Source organism: Leuresthes tenuis, unplaced genomic scaffold (assembly GCF_036924035.1).
Source record: "Leuresthes tenuis unplaced genomic scaffold, fLeuTen1.0.hap1 SCAF_3, whole genome shotgun sequence".
Taxonomy (NCBI): domain Eukaryota; kingdom Metazoa; phylum Chordata; class Actinopteri; order Atheriniformes; family Atherinopsidae; genus Leuresthes; species Leuresthes tenuis.
This window is the reverse complement of record NW_027325357.1, coordinates 9138105-9159854: the sequence shown is the minus strand read 5'-3', so window position 1 is coordinate 9159854 and position 21750 is coordinate 9138105. Positions and strand designations below refer to the sequence as shown.

At 40.3% G+C, this 21750-nt stretch overlaps 2 protein-coding genes and 1 long non-coding RNA gene across 8 annotated transcripts in view; all 3 read left to right on the top strand.

Annotated features, from left to right (window-relative positions):
* LOC140303078 (neuron navigator 1-like) overlaps nt 1-6152 on the top strand; it is a 47567-nt gene extending 41415 nt beyond the window's left edge. For both annotated transcript variants that reach the window (XM_072381694.1, XM_072381693.1), the window contains exons 23-29: nt 622-857; nt 936-1090; nt 1191-1262; nt 1472-1668; nt 1762-1880; nt 2712-2909; nt 3009-6152. In XM_072381694.1, the coding sequence (XP_072237795.1) occupies nt 622-857; nt 936-1090; nt 1191-1262; nt 1472-1668; nt 1762-1880; nt 2712-2909; nt 3009-3092 (1061 nt within the window). In that variant the 3' untranslated portion in view covers nt 3093-6152. The remainder of the gene's footprint in view (nt 1-621; nt 858-935; nt 1091-1190; nt 1263-1471; nt 1669-1761; nt 1881-2711; nt 2910-3008) is intronic.
* A 237-nt stretch (nt 6153-6389) lies between these two features.
* mybphb (myosin binding protein Hb) lies at nt 6390-20356 on the top strand. Of its 5 annotated transcripts, XM_072381692.1 has the most exons (14): nt 6390-6707; nt 7957-8016; nt 8228-8296; nt 8398-8532; nt 10017-10184; nt 14464-14552; nt 14634-14829; nt 14911-15050; nt 15213-15372; nt 17189-17325; nt 19012-19198; nt 19312-19365; nt 19914-19948; nt 20038-20356. In XM_072381692.1, exons 1-12 carry the CDS (start codon nt 6458-6460, stop codon nt 19341-19343), a joined length of 1623 nt encoding a protein of 540 aa, XP_072237793.1. In that variant the 5' UTR covers nt 6390-6457; the 3' UTR covers nt 19344-19365; nt 19914-19948; nt 20038-20356. The 5 variants fall into 5 exon arrangements, with proteins under 5 accessions (XP_072237793.1, XP_072237791.1, XP_072237789.1 ...); XM_072381690.1 differs by lacking the exon at nt 7957-8016 and having other exon boundaries at nt 19312-19343; XM_072381688.1 differs by lacking the exon at nt 7957-8016.
* Nucleotides 7283-7747, top strand: LOC140303077 (uncharacterized). The gene is made up of 3 exons (XR_011915174.1): nt 7283-7434; nt 7539-7595; nt 7688-7747. It is a non-coding gene; the product is annotated as an uncharacterized lncRNA (long non-coding RNA).
* Nucleotides 20357-21750: the final 1394 nt, after the last annotated feature.

The following is a 21750-nucleotide window of genomic DNA, read 5'->3' as shown; positions in this document are numbered from 1 at the left end:
TTGGTGGTCATTTAATGAGGCTACTTAGACATTTTATTCATGTTACTTATAAAGCTGAAGTGCAAATCATCATGTTTATCTGCTTATCAGAGCAACATGGCTTGTTAGTAGTCTCTTCCCCTGCAGCTTTGCATGCAGGAATCCTTGGAGTGAAGTGTTAGGAGAGCTGGGAGAGCAGCGGCAGCCCAGGCAGGGCTATGAGTAACATGATCTCAGTGCTGTCAGGCCCAGCTGGTCAACCAGCCTCAGACACATGGGCCCCATAGATGTTGAGGCAGATTTCACAGCCTGGGGGTTGGGTGCGCACAGAATTCCCACACTTGATGCAGAGTTATTTTCAGAGTGAAATGCTTAACTCGGTGTTGCTTATGAAGGACATGCGAGGTGATAGAAATCTGCTTTCAAAACGTCTTCTTACCTAAACACATTCTGTTTTTGATATGTACTTTCTGTTGTCTAGATATTAGCAGAATTCCACTCAAGCACTTAAGTCTCAAATATTAAACTTCACTTCATCACCGTTTCTGATATGTCCCACATAGTTAGCAGATTATTATCAACTTCAGTTATCGCAACAGATCATCACTCAGGCCATTCTCTCTGTCCACCCACTATGCTCAGGTTTGAAAGAGAAGTGTGTGGACAGCCTGGTATTTGAAACGCTCATTCCCAAAACTATGATGCAACACTACATCAGTCTTCTACTCAAACACCGCCGGCTCATCCTCTCTGGGCCAAGTGGTACGGGTAAGACTTACCTTGCCTCCAGGCTGGCTGAGTATCTGGTGGACCGCAGTGCCCGCGAAGTCGCTGATGGCATCGTGGTCACTTTCAACATGCACCGCCAGTCATGCAAGGTAACAGTAAATTCTGTTTTTTCAGTTCCTTTCATGGACTTGTGTCACACTCTGTCCTTTGCCATGCTTTCTCATCAGGACCTGCAGCTTTATCTTTCTAATCTGGCCAATCAAATCGATCGGGAATCCAGTACATCGGAGATCCCACTGGTAGTCATTCTGGACGATATTCATGATCCTGTTTCCATCAGTGAACTTGTTAATGGTGCTCTCACCTGCAAATATCACAAATGGTAAAATCCCCACACACAGACTGAAACTACCTGGAAACATGTACACTGTATATAAATGTTGAAGTTAACCTAAACTGTGCCTTATTGTCTCTAAATTCAGTCCTTACATTATCGGAACAAGCAACCAGCCAGTGAAGATGACAGCAAACCACAGCCTGCATCTGAGCTTCAGGTGGGTTATAAGTGAAGAACCTGACTGAACAGCTGTCTCAGTAAATATGTAAACATACTGCAATAATAGTTTCTGAACCCAGTCATTATTATCATAGTAATGAGGGACGAGAATAGTGATAGCTATGCAAGCCCACTGATTTGCAAACTTGTTTGTCTGTCTGGACGTTAAACTGTAAAGCAAATGCTTTTTTTTTTTCACCTTCTTAGGATGGTGACCTTCTCCAACAATGTGGAACCAGCCAACGGCTTCCTCGTGCGGTATTTGCACAGGAAGCTGATGGAGTCAGAAGATGAGAAGAACCTGACCAATGAGGACCTCATCAGGGTGTTGGACTGGGTTCCCAAACTGTGGTATCATTTGCATACCTTCCTGGAGAAGCACAGCACATCAGACTTCCTCATTGGTATGAAAAACTCAAGACAGAATCTTAACTGTAGGGTTTAAGAAACAACTCTGTGTGATTGATGAGTATTTTCTTTTTTCTCATCCTCCTCAGGCCCTTGCTTTTTCCTGTCCTGTCCAGTCACAGTGGATGAGTTTCGATCATGGTTTATAGATCTTTGGAATCACTCTATTATTCCTTATCTGCAAGAAGGTGCCAAGGATGGCATCAAGGTGAGTTCCCACCGCCAACTGGACTTTACCTGAGTTAGAGTATTCAAGATTAATGGTCTCTGGGCACCTCCAAAGCTTCAAGACTCCCATTTTTTGGCTTGTATCATCATCTATCACCCCAAAACAGTTAAGGTGGATGATCACCATCCCTGACCCTGTTTTATTTCTGTTAAAAAGGGAGAATTTCCTCTCAACTGTGTTCAAGGGCTTTTTCAAAGGATATAGTCAGCTGTTTCAATACTGTAAGGTTTAGTCTGACAATTGAAAGTGCCCTGAGGGTTACTCTTTTTTTTCACCTGGCGAATTAAATCTGTGAAAAATGTTAGATTTCCAGACCTATTATTAAAAAGTGTTCCCCCTTTCCTGCTGCTGTCTGGAGCATCAATCAAAGAGTCAGACAGCCTGCACTGCAGTAGAGGCCATCGTACAAGCGTCTGGTTAGAAAGTGGGCACGTCTAACCACAGAGCGCTGGAGTAACAAACAGACGCCATTTTTTCTGCCTTCATTTCCAACCAGTTCTGCTTGCAACAGTTCTATATATTATTTTGATTCTACAGTCTTCCGTGTTGCTATCCAGCAGTGCTCTAAATGACTCAATGATTCAGCTGAAGAAAAAAAAGGGATTTATCTAACAACAGTTAGACATCATGACTGATGGATATGTATAGTTAAGTCCCACAAACCACAAATCCCAGTCAATGGACACCCGGATGATTTAATACCGCTTAAGTTTACTTTCCATTTTGATTCATCAGAGACTGTTGCCTTTCTGTTCTAATGAAGTATTATACTCTTATTTTTTTCTTGGCTGGTATGTCGTGACTCTCCAGGTCCATGGCCAGAAGGCAGTTTGGGAGGACCCAGTGGAGTGGGTGAGGGGCACCCTGCCCTGGCCTTCTGCCCAGCAGGATCAGGCGAAGCTGTTCCACCTACCTCCTCCCAGCATCGGCTCCAGCAGCCCATGTCAGCCCAGCGAGGAGAGGCCTCACAAGGAGACTCCATCCAGCTCCATGGAATCTGACCCTCTGGTAGGAGAGACTGTTATTATTACTTTTTTTGTTGAATTTTTGATTACCTTTCAAACTGAAATGGGTTCCAATTTCTCAACTCTGCCCTCTTTCTTGTAGATGGCCATGCTTTTGAAACTTCAAGAGGCTGCCAATTACATCGAATCTCCAGACAAAGAAGACCCAAGCCTGCCTAAACTTTGAATACAAAGCTCACAACTAACACAGAGCCCCTCAACCTTTATCTTTGTTCACTGTGTTGAAGCAGTGCACAGTCAGGTAGAAAAAGACCCTCAGAAATGGTTGTGGGGTGACTCTGTCATTTCTTCAGTAGAAAATTAGTTCTTTAGTTGAAAATTATTATAACACAGTATGAACAGTAATACTGTTCCCAACAAAAAGCTGTATTCTGTTATCTAATTATATTTAACACTTTTCCACACTTTAGCCCTGTGGACTTTTAGATTGGTGCTAGCAGATAACTAAAATCCATTCTCTCAGCGCTCTGACTTCAGGGGATTTCTGCAACGATACACACCGTCCATCCTGTTTTCTCCACAAGTGCATCATGGGATGTTGAGTTCCTGTCAAATGGCGCTATCTTTAATTGACGTTAACCTTTCCTGGAAAAGAGTATGACAGCATAACAGACGCTACTGTTTATTGCTATGTTCTTTGGTACATATCTACTGTAAAAGTCTTTGAAGGCCAATCTTACACATATGCAATCCTGAACTTTACAACCCGAGCAGGTGAAACAAATATGCCTTAAGAGCAAAGACGTCAGTGTCACTTCAACTTCATCAGAATTAGCTGGTGCTTTCATCAATATCATCCAAACTATTCAGTCCAAGATCACTTATTTCTTCAGCTCTCTTAAGTATTGATTTCGGTTCATGGTTATTTTTCACAACAAAAATTGTTCAATTCTGTCAGAACAATTTTAAGTTCAACTTGTTCACATTTTTTTCTTTAAAACGTTCTTGGTTTATAAGTTGGAAAAATATACTTGCTGTCATACTCTTTTGAATCAAACTATTTATCGTGATCTCAGCTGATCACTGTTGCTGCACTCACCACTTTTTCCAAGCACTTAATTCAGTTTTATTTCATGTAGAAAAGCAGCACCAATGCTGACATATATCTTTCAGGTATTAGATACTTATTACACAGGGATAATATAACATAAACACCCTCTGATGAAACCAGACAGAGCAAATGCTCACTGAATTGAATTCAGATTGTTTTTCAGCAACATTTCTCTAAGGTGGAGCACGTTTGTTTCAGATCTTTTCCCTAACATTCTGTACATATTCTGTACATACAATCAGGATGCATTGCAGTTACTTTGTCTGCGTTAGTTGGTGCAAATATCTTATAATGAACCAAATGCTTTACTTTATTCATGCATATTGACTGTCAAGTTAGGGGTTTAAAGTTCAGCTATGAATGTATATAAAACACTTATAGACGTAGTAGGTGCTTTTAAAGAAAGTCTTATCAAAGTTCTTCTGCTAAACACTTTTAAGACGTAACTCTAATGCTACCATCTATGTACTTCACAAACAAACTGCACAATCTCTCGCCACTAATGCTTTTATCATCATTTAGGGATGTATGGTGCTCTTTAAAAATGCCCCAAACTGTTTTAGGATCGCGTAAGTCGCTTTGTCGTGCAGCGTAGGTTAACCGAAGAGTTTTGTGACATTGCATAGAGACGGTGAAGTTGTGTGAGACGTTGTTTGGTGTATACCCACGTCGGTGTTGTGCAGTGTTCATTGAGAATATTTTTGGGTAAAACACAGAAACAATTTGTGTTTAAAGGAAAGAGTAAAAAAAAAAAAAAAAACTAAAGGTGAAAACTTTGAGGTGCTCTCTGTAGATTTTTTTAAAAAGGGCCCCTTGTGGAGGAAATGAAAGATGAGGTATCTGGCTGTGCAAGTGGTGTTGAAGTAATTCATCATCCTGAACTGGTTATTGTTTCAGTGCTCAGACAAACTTCACATTTAATTATTCCTGTAAATGAATGTCAGACCACTCTAATGACAGCTTGATAAGAACATGTAATTATCGTGTTGCTGATGCAGATTTTGCTGTTACTCTGTGTGCTCACAACTAATCTGCAGCTCTCACTGCTAACTAGCAAACTAGGAAAACAATTAATGAATCTAAGACATCAAGGAGCAAAGAGGATGTCAAATGGCGTCATTACTGTAAATATTTCAGGTATTAGACAGTTTCACTGACCCCTCACTCATCTATTTCTGCAGGTTAACTAAAGCCATCAGCTCCAGCTTCTCATCTCATTTACTGGTTGTTGTGCCTGTTGCTCTGTAGTAGCTGTGATATGTGTTTGCTTTTAGTGTATCGGGACTATGCAGCAACTTCTACTGGTGTCGGCAATAGGCAAATGTTTGAACTTCACATGTAAATGCAGTGTGTTTTCATCTGGTCTTTTTTTGAGTTCCTGATTTGGACCAAACTGCACCACGAGATGAAAGTGGAAGACTGTTATGGCTGTTGGGACTTAGCCTTAAGGAGAGAAAGTTTGGTTGGTGTAAGACTGAAAACAGGGTTCATAAATGTAAAGTGCTTAAGCTGTTTGATGTAGTAATATAACTCCAGTTGTAAATGGCCAAATGACTATAAAAAACAATAATTAAAAATCAAACCATATGTCTGAGTTAGTTGGCAAAAAATCGGCTCTTCACTGTTTGCATAATTCATTCTAATAAATAGAGTTAAACCAGAATTAGAGGTAAATCTGACATCTTAGGCCAATACAGGTTGCTGAATAGTCATATTTTTGCAAAGCTTGTTGTGGACTAAACTAAGATTTAAAAAAAAAAGAAAATGTTATGCTGTATCTAATGTCACTGATGTGCAAACGTTAAGGGTTTAAAAGTGTTTCAAATGCATGTAAACTTGCTGTGTGATGAGACAAAAAATGTTAACATCAACATATTGTTTAGGAAGATCATTCAGTGTTTTCCTTTTTAATACTCAAATGTTTGATATTTCTTTTTTTTTTCTAAAGAATGCTTTGTAAGACTTAATTTCTCTATTTTGTACAGAACATCATTGTAAAGACTGTAAATACCGTAGGTCAGCATTCTGGATGCGGCAACAATCATTGAGGAGGGAAAAAAATGCATCCTTGGGAGAAAGGTATATCTCACCTGAAACATGGATAAGTCATGCCTCTGAAGGCTTTCATCCACCTATCACTGTTTGTTGGAATTAATAAAATACATGTTATATTTATTCTTTTTGCCTCTTGTCTGCCAACCTGACAGTGTTGACCTGTGGATATATCTTCTATTTTCTTTTTAATTAGACCACCCCTTATGTAGTGGGATAGTTCATATTGTCCAGTTACTGTTAATGAGTGAAACAGACGTGGTGGTCTGAGTCATCCATGGCGCTTAGTATCTATTACACTCAGTTCATCGGGGGGCGGCGTCTGACCCTGCTGAGCCCTATATAAGCCTGTCACCCCCATAGGAATGATGGCATTGGATACAGTTTGAAGGACTTAACTAAGTTGGGAATTAGCTGCGACTGCCAACATGCCGTCCAAGCCTGCCCCGATCAAGAAGGCGGCTAGCAAAGAACCCGCCAAGAAGGAGGAGGCGGCCCCGGAGCCTGCTCCTGCTGAGGCCGCGCCCGCCGAAGCTGCTCCAGCCGAAGCTGCTCCAGCCGAAGCTGCTCCAGCCGAAGCTGCCCCAGCCGAAGCTGCCCCAGCCGAAGCCGCCCCAGCCGAAGCCGCCCCAGCAGAAGCTGCCCCAGCTGAGGGAGACGCCCCCCCACCCGCAGAGGGTAAAGCCTTGTGCGCAGCGGCGCGTGAGCCATGAGCTACCGTTGATTATTCAGCATAGAGTCTACCTTCTTTTTAGTTGAAGATGGATAAACCGTGGATATGTTATTGATAATTGTAATTAAAGCCCCATTTGTTGGGCTGTGTCATGGTAAGCACGCGGTAACCTTTACGCACGTGCACACTCAGTGTGAAGGCCATTATTATCGGTAAGAAGCTTTGGCTATTAGTCACACAGAAAGAGCTTGATTGCCCCATTAGCCACCAGCTTTAAGCTTCTATTCACCTCAGAGAATCGCGCACAGCGATGGTAACGTTTCTGCAAATACATCTGTGAACCCCCAGCGGGATACTAATGCATACCAAACCAACATTAACAGGCCTGAGACCCTCTCACTGTAGTTTAACAACTCTTAATGCTTTTTACTGACAAAAAGACGTTATTCTATTTCTAATATCTCACACTCTTTCAGTAGACCTCTAACACATCAGCTACTCTCACTGATTAAGCTGCTGCTCCAGTTACAGCTCATCATCCTGCCATATCTGTCGCCACTGCTCATCTTGGCCGTTTACTTTTAATAGATTTAACTTCTTTCATATGGTTTTGAAAATGTTTTGTAATATTTTCAAAATGTGATACATCCTGTGATGTTTTCTAACCTCTAACATCAGCTGCTGCGCCCCCTGCTGAGGAATCAGCTGCTGCTGCTGAGGTCCCAGCTGATGGTATGGAGAATAACAATCATCAGAATAATACATCTTTAACCATTTATATCTTACAGAAAAGCAAGCTACACTAATAAATAATATCCTCTAACCTCTAACATCAGCTGCTGCACCTGTTACCGAGGAATCATTAGCTGCTGCTGCTGAGGTCCCTGGTGATGGTATAAAAACAAATGCATTAATAAATCTGAAGCAATCAACCTTCTTAAGCAATGCCAGCTAGACTAATATATTTTCTAACCCCTAATATCAGCTGCCGCCCCCGCAGAAGAAACTCCTGCTGCTGCTGCTGCTGCTGAGGTTCCTGCTGATGGTAAAAAAGACTTAACATGAGCAACATCACTTGGTCTACTTTTATTTTAAGATTTGAACCTTCACCCTCGTTTGGTAAAGCTAGTAGCACTACCGGACTTCTCCATGTTACATGTTCTATATTCTGCTCTCTCAGCATATACGTCACTGTCTGTTAGAACAAGTCTCATCTGCTTTATGCATTAATTGCAATCTAACATTTAATAATAGCTGCTGCCGCCACAGAGGAAGCCGCTCCTGCTGCAGAGTCTGCTGAAGCGCCTGCTGATGGTAAACCAACCAGTTAAAGCAGAAATTGTTCCTGCTCACTCTTTTATCTCCACAATTTTCTCATTTGAGAGAAATTGGATAAAAATCCTGTTACAGCTTTATAAACGTATAAATCTTTTGATTTCCAAGTGTTATGAGGTACAAACCTGATTATATTAGACGGTGCTCATGTATTCTGCCAGTGATAATGCAAATATCTGTATAACATCAGGTGAAGCTGCTGAGGCCCCTGCACCAGAAGAGCCTAAACCACCCACGCCTCCACCACCTCCACCTAAAGGTAACATCTTTTAAACCAAAGCACCACATTAGGGTGACATGATTTTTATTTCATGATTTAGATTTCTATTAATGGCTGTTTGTTTTTATTGGCATCTCCAGAGCCAACAAGTGCTCCTGTGGATCTGTTTATTGAGGACAAAAATGATACTTCCGTTACCATCATATGGAGCCAGCCCGAGCAAATCGGAGACTCCGGTTTGGACGGATACACCATTGAAGTCTGCAAGGACGGAAGTAAGTCCTGCTGTACATTGAGCCAGGTGCACCATATCTTAGCATGGCCAAGGAAGGGGTCGGATAGGGGTATAAATACATTGTGACATGACAGCTGATCTTGGAATTATTTTTGGAAGATTTCATGTGAACAGTTCATTTAAGGCTGAGCATGTGCAACTATAATCATATCTCAGTTTTCCACACAATGGCTTATAGCTTTTCGTTTCTTTTATCACACTGTGAAATTGTGAAATTGCGGCTATAATGTCAGCCGTATCGGTTGCAGCTGTCCCTGAAGTGTCAGTCGCAGAGTTATAACATGAGCTTCCTAACTTCTCCCTAGAAGGACAGAGGCATTTCAGTAGCTGCTGTAGTCTTGCTGGAGGTCCTGCTTTTAGACTTACAGTGCTAAGCTAATCTCCACAGTACTTAAGTACAAGCTTGATTTAGTGCACAGCAATTTTATTTCTAATAAACAATAGCTCATTCACACATATCCCTTTAGGTTTTGAATATGCTCTTACTAAAAGCTTATGTCAGAGTAATGACTAGTTGTGGGATCACAAAATTGCATGTGCTCCTTCAGTGGTGCACGTGTCAGTTGCTCCTCATTCCCAGAAGAAAACAACCTAACGGACTCTAAAAAAGGGCACAGGACTGCACTGCCCTATGTGCAAAGATAGAAATCGTGCTCTGAAATTGAAAAGAAAGGTAGAACGGGAAGCCAAAAATACCCCAAATGAACTTTTAAGATATTACAGCAGAAAGCCTCAAAGCTTCCAGGGCACCTAAAGCGAACAATTTGACAAAGAAAAGATATATAGATGGATTAAATCTGTTAGGTTTTCCTAAAAGTCTTAATTATTTTGGAATCATTAAAGGAACCAAAGCCCACTGCGACTATAATCACTGTTATTTCTTATACATATATATTAGCTCGACATCTTCTGCGGCTCCTCAACTGTGCATTTCTGTTAAGTAAAATGTATTGAATAAAACTTGTTTCTGGGAGAGGATTTGTACTTTTATGCAGTCTGCAGGCAGCAATGCTGTCAGAGCAGAAAAATGTGTCACTGTGCAAGTAGATCTGCTTTGGACCTCTGTGTTATGGACAGTATGTTCTTAACCAAAGTATTTGCGGGGTTCTGATTTTAAGAGACTTTAATATTTTGTATAATAAAGAAAATGTACATAAATTACACCATTTCAATCAATTGGTATCGTGCAACTGCAGAATTGAAGGAATTCATCTGTTTTGCACATGCATTTAGCACTGAAGCATACATAAGTGTGCTCTTGAGTGAGTGTGGACTCTTACCTATCATCAAATCTCAAATCAGAAAACACTGATGACAGTCAGAATATTTATTTTAAGAAAAAAACTCGTATCCCCTTAAGACTGTTTGGTGAATGATGTCCAGTCTTCGTACTCATCAGGTTTGTTCCACCTGCTGCAAATTCAACGTTCTTCGTTCATTTTGTGTAATTTTTTTTTCTCCCAGCTGAGGACTGGAAAGCAGTCAATGAGGAACTGCAGAAATCCTGCCGCTACGTTATCAAGAACCAGACCACCGGTGACCGTCTGAAGATCCGTGTGGTGGCTGTGAATGAAGGAGGCCGCAGCGCCCCAGTCGCCCTCCCTGAGCCTGTTCTGGTGAAGGAGGTTGCTGGTAAGAAGTGTTTGCAAACAGAACAAGTGAAAGTCATACCTAAACACTGATGACAAAATGTCATTTTTTAATGCATAGTTACCACAAAAAATGAATGTCAGGTAGGTCACAGCAGCTGTTGTGATGAGAACAAATCCTCCAGATGGATGTGTAACACCAGTGTAAAACATGAGCATTTATCACACAGGTATCCACAGGAAACAATTATAAGGGATTACCCAGAGAAAAGACATTGTTTCATTTTTGCTCAAATACATTTTGAGAAAGCAGGTTATGTGGAGAAATAATCAACCTTTTTCTCAGCCGCTACAGTACATAATTATATTAATTCATTTCTAAAGATGGCAACAAACAGATATGGAACATATCATCTGACACAAGTCTGGCCGTTACAGTACAAAGCCATTCATCATGAGGAGGCAGAGTTGTAAAGTTTAGATGTCAAACAGAAACAGCTCAGCAATGTTTTCCTCTCAGCTTTCCCTGTCCTGTGGCATATAACTGCAGCGTTAATCGTATAAAACTGTGGTCCCCTCACTAGTTTCCACTTTGAGCTGAAACGCTGATCCACCCGGCCACAGTGTGATAAGTAGATGCTGTACACCTGACAGTGTTAATTACTGACAGTATATCTGAAGTGATTTGTGGTTAAATGATGATTGGACCCTGAGGGCTTTAAAAGGAGGAGTTGCATTACTTTGGCTCACTCTCAAATCATCGTTATGCGTAACGGAGAGTCAGACAGGGAGGGAATGCAATTTGATCCCAGCTGGACAGGTGGTGTTTCAATAGTGGCATCCATGTTCAACGTCATGTTCACGACAGCAGGTGGTCCACTTATAGAAACAAGTTATTTGAAAAGTTTCTGATGAAATGGCAAAGCTTTGGAAAATAGCTGGCTGTTAACGGTGTCTTTTCTGAGGAGGGTTTGGCATTGCATTGTGATTCCTGCCAAGATTCATGTTGAGGGGTGTGTCAAGCTCCTTTCTGCAAGATCTATGGTGTCAAGTGATCTGACTGCAAGCAGATGGGGGCAATGGGGCAGAGACATGGGGTGGGTGGCAAATTCCTGTGGGTTGTGCCCCTAAGTGGAATGGGGGGCGATTAGTCTGACTTCTCAAATGTCACCCAAATCTCATGACAGCTCCCGAGATTCACTGTTTATTTTGAAACATGCCACAGACTTTACAGGGAAAATGCTCATAAAGCCTGATCCTCTCCGTAAGAAGCGAACACACTTAACATGCAGTGTGGTTTTCTCATTTTACAGACTCACTTTTATTGGTTTGTTTTTTTTTTTTACACCTAAAAATACACTATTCCTTTTTATGCCTACAAATATTTTGCCTTTAAGCCCCAACTAAAACATTTCTGATCTTACATAATTTAACAAGGATTTTAAGGCATTCAGATGTAACTAAATCACCAAATGTCGTGTCACGAAGAGAGGTGATTCACAGTGCTACAGTACCCTTGCTTTATTTAGAGTCCTGACAAATGTTGCTCTGCTGCACTCAGCAGGTGGTGAGCTGCACCAAGACACTTCCAAGTGTCTGTCAGAGGCCTTGGTATCATTTCAGAAGTCTCACTGGCTAACTATCCATGTTATTTTGTTTTTATGCAAAATTTTGGTCTATTTTTGGCTTTTTATGTGATGTTACTTAGGAGAGTGAGTGTAAACCGTGTTAAGGGAAAAGGGCAAAAGGATATGTTATGTTGCAGCCTCAGGTAGGATCTCACACATTTCCGAATTAGCCACTAACATGCCTTATGCCCACAAAATAATAGCGGTAGCTCAGAAGGTAGAATGGTTGAACTTTCACTGGCAAGTAGGTTGTTAAATCTACCACCTTCCCATTATGGATTGCCCCTAAATGTTTTTTTCTCTTGTACATTGCTTTTGTTAAAAGCAATCTGTTTCTGCAGCATAGTCACAGCTTGATTTCCTTACGCTTCCTGAATTTATATTTCCTTAAGTCTAAAAGACCACACACATTAACACTAAAATCCAAAATAAACCAATGAATGTTGATTATTTGTGAATGGTAAACAAGTACACATCTGGGTCAGAATGTTAAAACACCTACATTTTTCCAGTTATTATCACAACAAAGCGGTTCAAGTCCAGTGATTGACTCTTAATAGTGCAATGTGTAAATCTATAGAAAATAGGCCTTTGTTTGGAATGAAGAATGTGGCTGTGGAAGGAAATGAAGCCTTTAAGGTTGCCTTGTTTCCACATACAAGTGGGTTTGAATTTGAGTTCATTCATTTGTATTGGAATCCCCGTCATCTCCAACAGATGTGTAACGACGCTTTTCCTTTTTTCCCCCACTCCATAATTTTGGATGGATTTTGTAGTGAGACCACACTGTATGCCAGGAAGTTGGAGCAGGGAAAACAGCGGCCCCTGTGGCTGTACAGTGTAATTACAGCATTCTGACTCTGACTGAAAGCAAATACAAAGCAATATGATTGTCCACAATATTACATGAGCTTCAGCTGAGAGGCAAGTCATTCAGTCATGGCCACAAACAACAATGAAAGAAAAAGAGCCTTCTGATGCGGAACAACTGTTGTTTATCAGAGAATAGTTTATGCACCAACTTTGTGTTTCAAATACAGTTGCTTTTAACTACGCTTTCACATGTTTATCATGGCTGCCTCTCAGTTGTGCATGTCCTCAGAAATGAACGTGATGCGTAAGCGAGCTGCATAATGTGGATGACCAGTAGGGGGTGTGTTAGCTTACTTTTGATGTTTTGTATCGTCGCTTTCTCGTGCCATGCTTGATTTAGGGGCCTCACATACTATCTATGACACTAGAGCTTTTGCTGTTTCCGGCGTGATCTTAAGGTCAACAAAATGCTAACCTCCTCTGTTCACCCCATTTTTACCGTTTATTAGAGTAGATCCGGTAGCAGCTTCCGGTGTGAGTGATCAGGTTTGCCCCCTTGTGGAAGTCTCTGGTAACACATGTACTACATAGGCAAATATGTGAGCAGTTACGCTGAGAACAGAGATAGTTGCTTACGTAAACGTGAAGTGATACAGCAAGTTAATTATTAGCTTTTTTGAGCTTTTTTCTTTGTTCTGGTCTCATTCGGCTTTAAACCCATTGAGATCGGTTGCACCCTATGCATGTATCTTCCTTTCAGACCTGAATTAACATTTGTTTACTTCTTTATTCCATGCCTCATGCAACATCATCAGTTTCCAGATGCACACGTTTTAATAAAAGAAATGCTTGACAAGGACAAAGTCAATAAATTGCCATAAAAGCAGAAATTTTCATTTTAACCTCTCAAATGTCTTTTCATTAATTTTGAATCATTTTCAGAGGCTAAGAAATAAAGGTTTTTGTTGATGGTTAAAATTCTTAAATTTTTCCCCCCTAAGATTCTTTGTTGTTTTCTTTAATGACCTGTTGTGGGTGGAGTGTTAATAAGCTGAAATTATTTTCAAAAAGCTTCTAGTTGATATGTTGAACCCAACAGTTTGCAGCTGAGCCAAGTTTCTGTCGGTTCTCGCACAGCAGTTGCCTGTTTTTATTTTTTGCGCTCCAGTAAGAGTTGGCCAGAAAGAGTTAACAATTAGTCTACCTTTAGCTTAGTCAGCACCACTTGCCTCCTCCTGTCCTTGCACAGACAGATCTTGTTCCATCAGGTCCCCGCTACAGGGTCTGTGTCCCCGCAATCGGCATAATCTGCTGAGCATCTTTGGCATCCTGGTTCTCTCCAAAAAAGCCAAGATGCAGCCGCTAAGCCACTAAGCCGCTAAGCCAAGATGCATACTGACAGAACAGGCGTTGCAGCGGAGGTGGGAGGATGAATGAGATGCCTTTCGTTAAAGTATGAGTGAGCATGCCATCAAAATGTTTTCAAGCTGTGAAGCTCTTTCAGGGTCATAGTAATGGCTTCAAATAAACTGTCACAGATGCCTAAACCTTTATTGATTACTTACACACCCCGGGGCTGTGGAAAGACAGTGTTTAGGCAAAGTGTTTCATGACATCCCCTGATGCACTAGCAAAGCATTTGTTTACCAAGTAGTCCTGTGTATTGGTATCGGAATGGGAAGAAAATGGCATGTAACTAACACAGAGACTGGTTGGTTAGCGACTCAAACATCAGAGGAGAACAGTCTCCAAACTTAAACCCTGTCATGCTGATTTGGGATGAACTAGATCAAAAAGTTGTTACATGAACCAATATGACAATACAATCCCTCTGTAATAACTTCATATGAATAACTTTTGTCACTTTTTTTTTCTTTTTAGACCGTCCCAAGGTCCGCCTGCCTCGTTTCCTCAGGCAGAGATACGTTGCTCATGTTGGAGACAAGATCAATCTGACCATCCCCTTCTCAGTAAGTAGAGGATTTCTGCACTTTTCTCTTCATGCATAATAAAGAAAACATCAGAACTAAGGATTTTTTCCTTTTCCTCAGGGCAAACCCAAACCTGTGGTCTCCTGGACAAAGAATGGTGAGGCCGTGGACACAAAGAGGGTGAACATCCGCAGCACTGACAGAGACAGCATCCTGTTCATCCGTACATCCGAGAGAGATGACTCCGGAGTGTACGAGATGTGCGTGAAGGTGGACGACTTCGAAGACAGAGCCTCCCTTATCCTTCAAATTGTTGGTGAGCGAAATGTTGATACTGGGAGATGACCTATTAAGAAAAAAACAGTTTGGTTCTTAATCCAATCATGTTTGCTCGCAGAGCTGCCAGGACCTCCTGCTAGTGTGAAAATTGTGGATACCTGGGGCTTCAATGTTGCTCTGGAATGGACTCCACCCAAAGACAATGGAAACACTGAGATCACAGGTTACACAATCCAGAAGGCCGACAAAAAGACTGGAGTAAGTTCTCAGTATCAAAGAGCAGCTGGTCGTCGGGTTCTAAAAATCCTGATTGATATTAAGTAGATGGGTCCTGCTTATTGAATTTATAATTTTATCATTCGAAGTCTCGAATTACTTTGCATCATGTTATTGCTGAGTTTATTTTTTGTCTGTTTGCAGGACTGGTTCACTGTATTGGACCATTACCACAGACTGAATGCCACCATCTCTGACCTCATCATGGGCAACACCTACAAGTTCAGAGTGTTTTCTGAAAACAAGTGTGGAATGAGCGAGAGTTGTGCCGTTACAAAGGAAGAGGCCAAGATCTTGAAGACAGGTGTGATTTTCAATTATTTACCATTGATGAAGATATCTATGTTATATTTTTTCATCTAGCCATGTGATGACAGTGTGTGGAATCATATTGTCATACTGTCTTCCATTGTATGTCAGTGCACCAGTACCTGGCCCAGTGATGACAAGACTTTATAAATATAATGTCTATAGAAACAAAAAAAAAGTAAATGTAAACAGACAAACAGCTCCTCTGCATACTTAAAAACCAGAACCTTAAGTCCAAATAGATTATTCTTGGACTCTGCATTGACATTTCTGTCATCTGCAACTCGACTCAACTAATTCTATTAGAAATAAACTTGGATGTTCGGGAACAGAAGATATAACAATAGATGTAACTGAATAACCTACCAACAAAAGCCCACTTTTAGAAGACTTTAGGATGTGGATGACAGCTCTTACAGCTATTAAAATAAAGTTTACTTTTTAAACTAATTTGACCATAATTTAATGTTTAATAACATCATTTTATCACCCCCTCATTAGCTGTGCTGAAAAGTTGAACCCCTCAGAGTTTTCTGTATTTATGCATATGTACGGCATTATTAAACTCTACAAACACTCTCTTTACAAAGTGAACCCACTTAAACAAAGTAGGAAAAGACAGGACACTTGGTCATTTATCGGGAGCAAAATTAATGGTCCATTTGTGAGTGGCAAAAGTATTTCAACCTCTAGGCTTAGCAGTTAGTTTTGAGGTGAAAATGTTTGTAAAAATATATGGTGCGGGAATCTGTGAAAAGGCTTTTCCACGCAGAGATTCATGGAAAGAAGAGTCCGAGGTTCGTGCTTTTCAGCTTTGTAACAGAAACTCACTGCTCCCCCATTCCACCTCCACTTGATAAATAGACCAACCAGGCACAATGGAGACCACACTGATCTTCATAAACAAGATCAAGGGGTGTATATAAAAGATGTGCTTTGAGTAGTTACTGCAAAAGTACCTTAAAATGAAATAATACCATATTATTCACTGATTCACTGATTCCAAAAAGGAAAAGAAATTCAGTTTTCAATATACAAAGCTGTCAAGTGCTCTCCTGAAATACAAATTCAGGTCATTATACTATGTCATTGGCTAATTTCCCTCCACATGATCAGCATGTTGGAGGTATTTCTGTAAATAATTAACTTTTAGAGAAGATATTAATGCTTGAAGAGGTGTTTGGGAGGAGATTTGTTTTAGTCTACCACGTCTCTTTTTTTTCTTTTACATCCTCCGTTCCTCTCCCCTCGTTTCATTCCCTCCCATATGAGATAGAGGAGGCAACAAGGAGACATGAGGATAGGAGTTCAGGCTTCATGGCTTCAAAGGCCAAATGCAAAAGCTCAAAGCTGAAAATATGACGCATCAACTACATGTTTTATGAAAATAAAACAAAGTCTGTTTGTGGAGGTGTGTGATGGTACAAACGAAGATTTATTTGAGCCTAAAAGGCTGGAGGAGATAACAAAAACAAGATTTTTGACTCCTTCTACAGTCTGATAGATCACGTACCAAAGGTGTAAATTTAAGACCATACTGCTCTCCCCGGGAGCAATTGACCAAGAAAAAGCAAGGAATGTAATAGTTTGTGAGGTCACAAAGGAACCCAGGGTAACTGAGAACAGTGCCCACCATTAGGGGAGTAATAAAATGCAATAGTGAGCATGGCAGGGCTGAAAAGAGAAGAGAACATTGCTGTCGGTGGACAGAAAGTCCTTTGAATTACTGAACTATCAAGCCACTGACATACCGTTTATCAGCCAAAGGTGCAAAGCTTAAACTAGTCTGTTTCTCTTCTTCCATTCCCCAGGTATTGAGTACAAGCCTCCTGAGTACAAGGAGCATGACTTCACTGAGGCGCCCAAGTTCACCACGAATCTGTCCGACAGATCCACCACTGTTGGCTACAGCACCAAGCTGCTCTGCTCTGTCAGGGGATTCCCTAAGGTACAGTTCAATTTTTTTATGGTTTATGTCAAACTGACAGCTTCAGCAGAAAAATGACACCACATGGCAAGCAGTGAGGAGACAGAGACATTTTCACCAGCTTTGCCTTATGTCCGGTTTTACACCTGGTCCACAAACAAAGAAATGCATACATACTGTCCCAGAAATCTGAAAATCATATGTTCAGAGCCAAGACCCTTTATGTGAGCACCATGATGTCAGGGTAAAGACTGGTCTGCTGCTGCTGTGCTGATTCTGTTTAACAGCTTTCAACTTATGTGCTCAAGCAACTAAAACGTACATTCAGAACATATGAAACATAAAAGAGAATGAACTAAAACATGCAAACTAATTGTATCTTGTGCACTTAATGTAGTAAGATATAGATTGAATATATTTTTTCATTCTGTGCACACTCATGTTCTCTGTGGTATTGCCTCCTATATCAAAACTGCTAAAATTATTCCTAATTTCTGTACTTCAACTACTTTTAAAACTAGTAAAGCTTTTACGTCTGTTACTTTTTCACATCTGTTACTTTTACAATCAACTTACACTTCTATAGTCATTAATACAGCTCTTACTTTTGTAGCTTCAGAGTTACGTAATAACCAGCGTCCAAAATGAGACTGCATGGTACAACTTAAAGTGCTCTTTATATAATGTAGGTACCATTGCTGCCAGAACACTATATAGTCAGAATAATGATAGAACTATTTTGTGATACTGCAATTATTATATGTTTAATAATGATAATACCACATTAAAGCCACTATCTCCACTTAAATGTGAAACGGCAGACTAATAAAGGTTAGGAAACATAAGCCATTGTTCCCCCCTCCAAAGTCTTAGAAATCACAAGAAGTTGTTGTGGCATGTTCTTTTTTTTTTATCACTGCCAGTCAATGAGCTGGAAGAAGAACATGCATAGTTAGCTGGTACAGATATTGTTTCTAGTTTTGAAACACAAATGTGCAAATGGTTTTCAGTTAGACACCAGCAGGGCCAACTGCTGAGACGATTGCTCAGGCTATCTGTCAGCAACAATACATTCCCTTCTTAATTTTCATTGTCGTCAATGTGCTAGCTGTCCGTCGACAACATGGAGGATCTTCACCTGCCTGTTAGCCTGCTGTCTGAGCCTCTCACCTCCTCTGCGGGCTCATAATCCGCTGGGTCACCAACAGCACAAAGCGTGAACTGTATTTTTCTGAGTCGTGGGAGGAGAAGAGGGTGACAGGGAAGCTAGGTCACATTCTTTTTTGGGGCCCCGAGAGGTCCTCACCATATCAGTGCCATTTAAAGTTGCATACCAGGAAGGAGCTGTGTACCTTCTTCAATCAAAAAGTCACTTTGTCTTGTCATGTGATTCAAATGTAAAAGGAAAGAACACAGCTGATCAGCCGTTTTTTTATTTTCTAAGGTGGATTTTGTAACATTGTACAAAAACCACAAGGAGGCTAAGCTTGCAACAAGTCAACATTGTGGAATAATGTCCTATATAGTGCAAAATGGTGTTACAGGATTATCGAGTTCACCCATAGTTTTATATCTTAGCAGGATGGTGCATAGATGTTTTTATGTAACTTCATAGGTACTGTTTTTTCCTATTATGTTGATATAAGGAGCACCATTAATTTATTCTGTTTTCATTGCATGACATCATGCACGTATGTTTTTCTATAGCCCAAGATTCAATGGCTGAAGAACCAGATGATTATCGGAGAAGACCCCAAGTTCAGGCAGATCTGCGTCCAGGGTATTTGTTCTCTGGAGATCCGAAAGCCCGGTAACTTTGACGGTGGTGTGTACACCTGCAAAGCCAAAAACGATCACGGAGAAGTAACCATCAGCTGCAAGCTGGAGGTCAAACGTGAGTCCAGATCTTAAAGCTGTACCATCATCTGAAATCTATTTACGGGCTGAGCGTTTGCTTCGTTTGACAGTTTTTGAGTTTCTGATGGGATTGAACTTTCTGTTCAACAGAGCCAGTCGTGGCAGATGCAGACAAGAAATAGGTAAACATCCTCACTCTCACAGGTCAGAAAAATATTCTATCTGAATTATGTAGACACTGTGTTTGGATTTCCCTACATCTTATTTCTAATCATAAATCAAGACTCTATAAACATTTGAAGTCATTTTCACTTGTGCTGCAGCTGTATTTGACAAGTGTTACACTCGTGTCGCGCAAGTGAAACAATTAAAATGGATCTACTTCACGAGGTGACCTATATGAGCGCCGAGGTGACACCAGCCTCCCTCATGACTTACTGCCCATACATGGAGGTCACTAAACTTGGAAAAGGTGGCCTCTGCTACTGAGACGCAGGAGCACCCATAAATTAAATCTGTAATGACTCCGGGTGCACTCTGTTAGGACACTTAATCACATTTCCTCAACTCAGCAACAGCTGTATCTTCCATCAGGAGACCAATTAGTTAGTATGTTACTCTCTAATACCAACACTGTGTAAATATTTGATATCTAATATTTGTTTAATAGTGCCTTCAATTTTATTCGAAGTTGCTGCAGTTTTTTTTTGACAACACTTGTTATTTGTTCATCTGCTGCAATCCCAAATTAGGAGCAGAGTGACAAGACCTTTGCAGCATAAGGCGTGTGACACTTGAAGTGTTTCTAAAGCAGCCACCTACAACGCTTGAAGGAGTTTTTTTAAGTTGAAATGATTTCTTTGTCGCCACAGGAAGGTGCCGGATTCCTGGAAGAACATGTATATATGGCTGGTGACCACACTACCAACGGGTTGTAGCCTGTGACTTCTCACCAAGTGTGAACGTCTGTTAAGATGAACAATTGTTCTCATCGCTTCAAGCCTAAAACTAAATATTAAGTCCATATCCATGTCCACAATTTGCTTTTTCCACCCAGTTTTCCCTCCCAACAATCAGATACTATATCTGCCTACTTTATCATCTGTTCAGTCTTACTCGCATGAATTTACTGTTCCTCATAGGAGAGCTACATGTAACATCTACGTGTTTATATCAATAAACAATTTAATTTCTGGTTTTGCTTTTTCAATGCAGTACATTTCAATTACTGTGGAAGTAGTTAAAAAAGCTGGGACAGTTGTGCTAGTATACTTTAGTTTATTGTTAATTAGCCTATTGTTTAGGTTTATATAGATTTTGCACTTCATAGCTTTGGTTAAATTTTAACTTTATTCATTTAACACCTTTCAAGCAATGTGTTTTACAAACTTATCAAAGGACAAACATAAAAGTAATGCATAAAAGCATAAAAGTAAAAAATACAAATGATATTTTAAGGTAACAGACCAGGGAGAACTATGGATGAACTTTGTCCTGTTACCAAACGGGGGCCTGATTTTACATTAATGTTACAGATGTAAATGAGCCATCTACAGTTTATTATCTAAAAAAGGATAGATTTCACATATAAAACTTAAATATAAGGTCGATCTCAATCTAATGAATTTAAGCTTTAAGTGTGCTACCATCACGTGTCTAGTTTTGTATAATCAACATTAGAATACCATAATAAAATAATTAGATTCAGCATGAGAGTAAATACGCTGGAATAGAACAACCTGGAAAGAGTTTTAAGATATCAAAAGTGTTCAGCAGGGGTAAGTTGAGTATAATCGTATTTATTCACACTGAATTTGGGTTTAAATGGGTTTTAATATCAATTTTAAAAGCAAAATGCTTAAAAAACTGTATTTAGACAGGACTGACAAGCAGAGTGCAACTGAAACTTCAGACATATTAAGTTGCTTTCCACTTTAGTTTTTATTGTCACTGCTGCTGAATGCACAAAGCTTTTTGGCAACAGATCAGTAACAAACTGGAGACAGCAGCACTATTCATTTGGCTCATACAGGCCAGAGTGTGCATCAAAGTACGCCAGGACCTCCATAATAATAATACCACTCTATCATACAGATCTTGTAACTATTTGGTCTTGGAGTTACTAGCATAGTGATAGGGGCTGGATGCCAGAGATATCCAGGTTACAGAGACACATGGGTCCACCCAGAAACTGACTAAATTAGCCCTGGCGCCCCATCTTGTTCAGGTTATTTTAGGGACAAGTGGCTGAACTGGCAAAATGTACTTCTATAACATGAGTTACCCTAACCAAGAGGGGGAAGCTGAAATTAAGGACAAAAATACAAAGACACGGATAGAGGGATTATGTCGTTATTAGCGAGGTAATTATAAGACAACAGCAGATTCTTATGACAGAGTAACGTTTGTCATTAGTTGACATCCTGAGTATAAATGTTTGGAAAGAATGAGTGTTGAGAGCTTAATCCACACTGAACAGCCCAGTTCTGCAGTTCAAGTTAAAAATGAATGAATAAATAAATAATTGAATAGTGATCTGACTCTTAGAGTGTGGTGCTCTCTAGTGCTTCAATCTGGTAATGACAGCTG

What these genes read in the sequence shown, in the direction of transcription:
- mybphb (XM_072381692.1), top strand. Translation starts at nt 6,458, where the DNA reads ATGCCGTCCAAGCCTGCCCCGATCAAGAAGGCGGCTAGCAAAGAACCC. An exon ending in CCTTATCCTTCAAATTGTTG is followed by an intron (nt 14,830 to 14,910) that starts GTGAGCGAAATG and finishes GTTTGCTCGCAG; the next exon opens with AGCTGCCAGGACCTCCTGCT. An exon ending in AGGCCGACAAAAAGACTGGA is followed by an intron (nt 15,051 to 15,212) that starts GTAAGTTCTCAG and finishes GTCTGTTTGCAG; the next exon opens with GACTGGTTCACTGTATTGGA.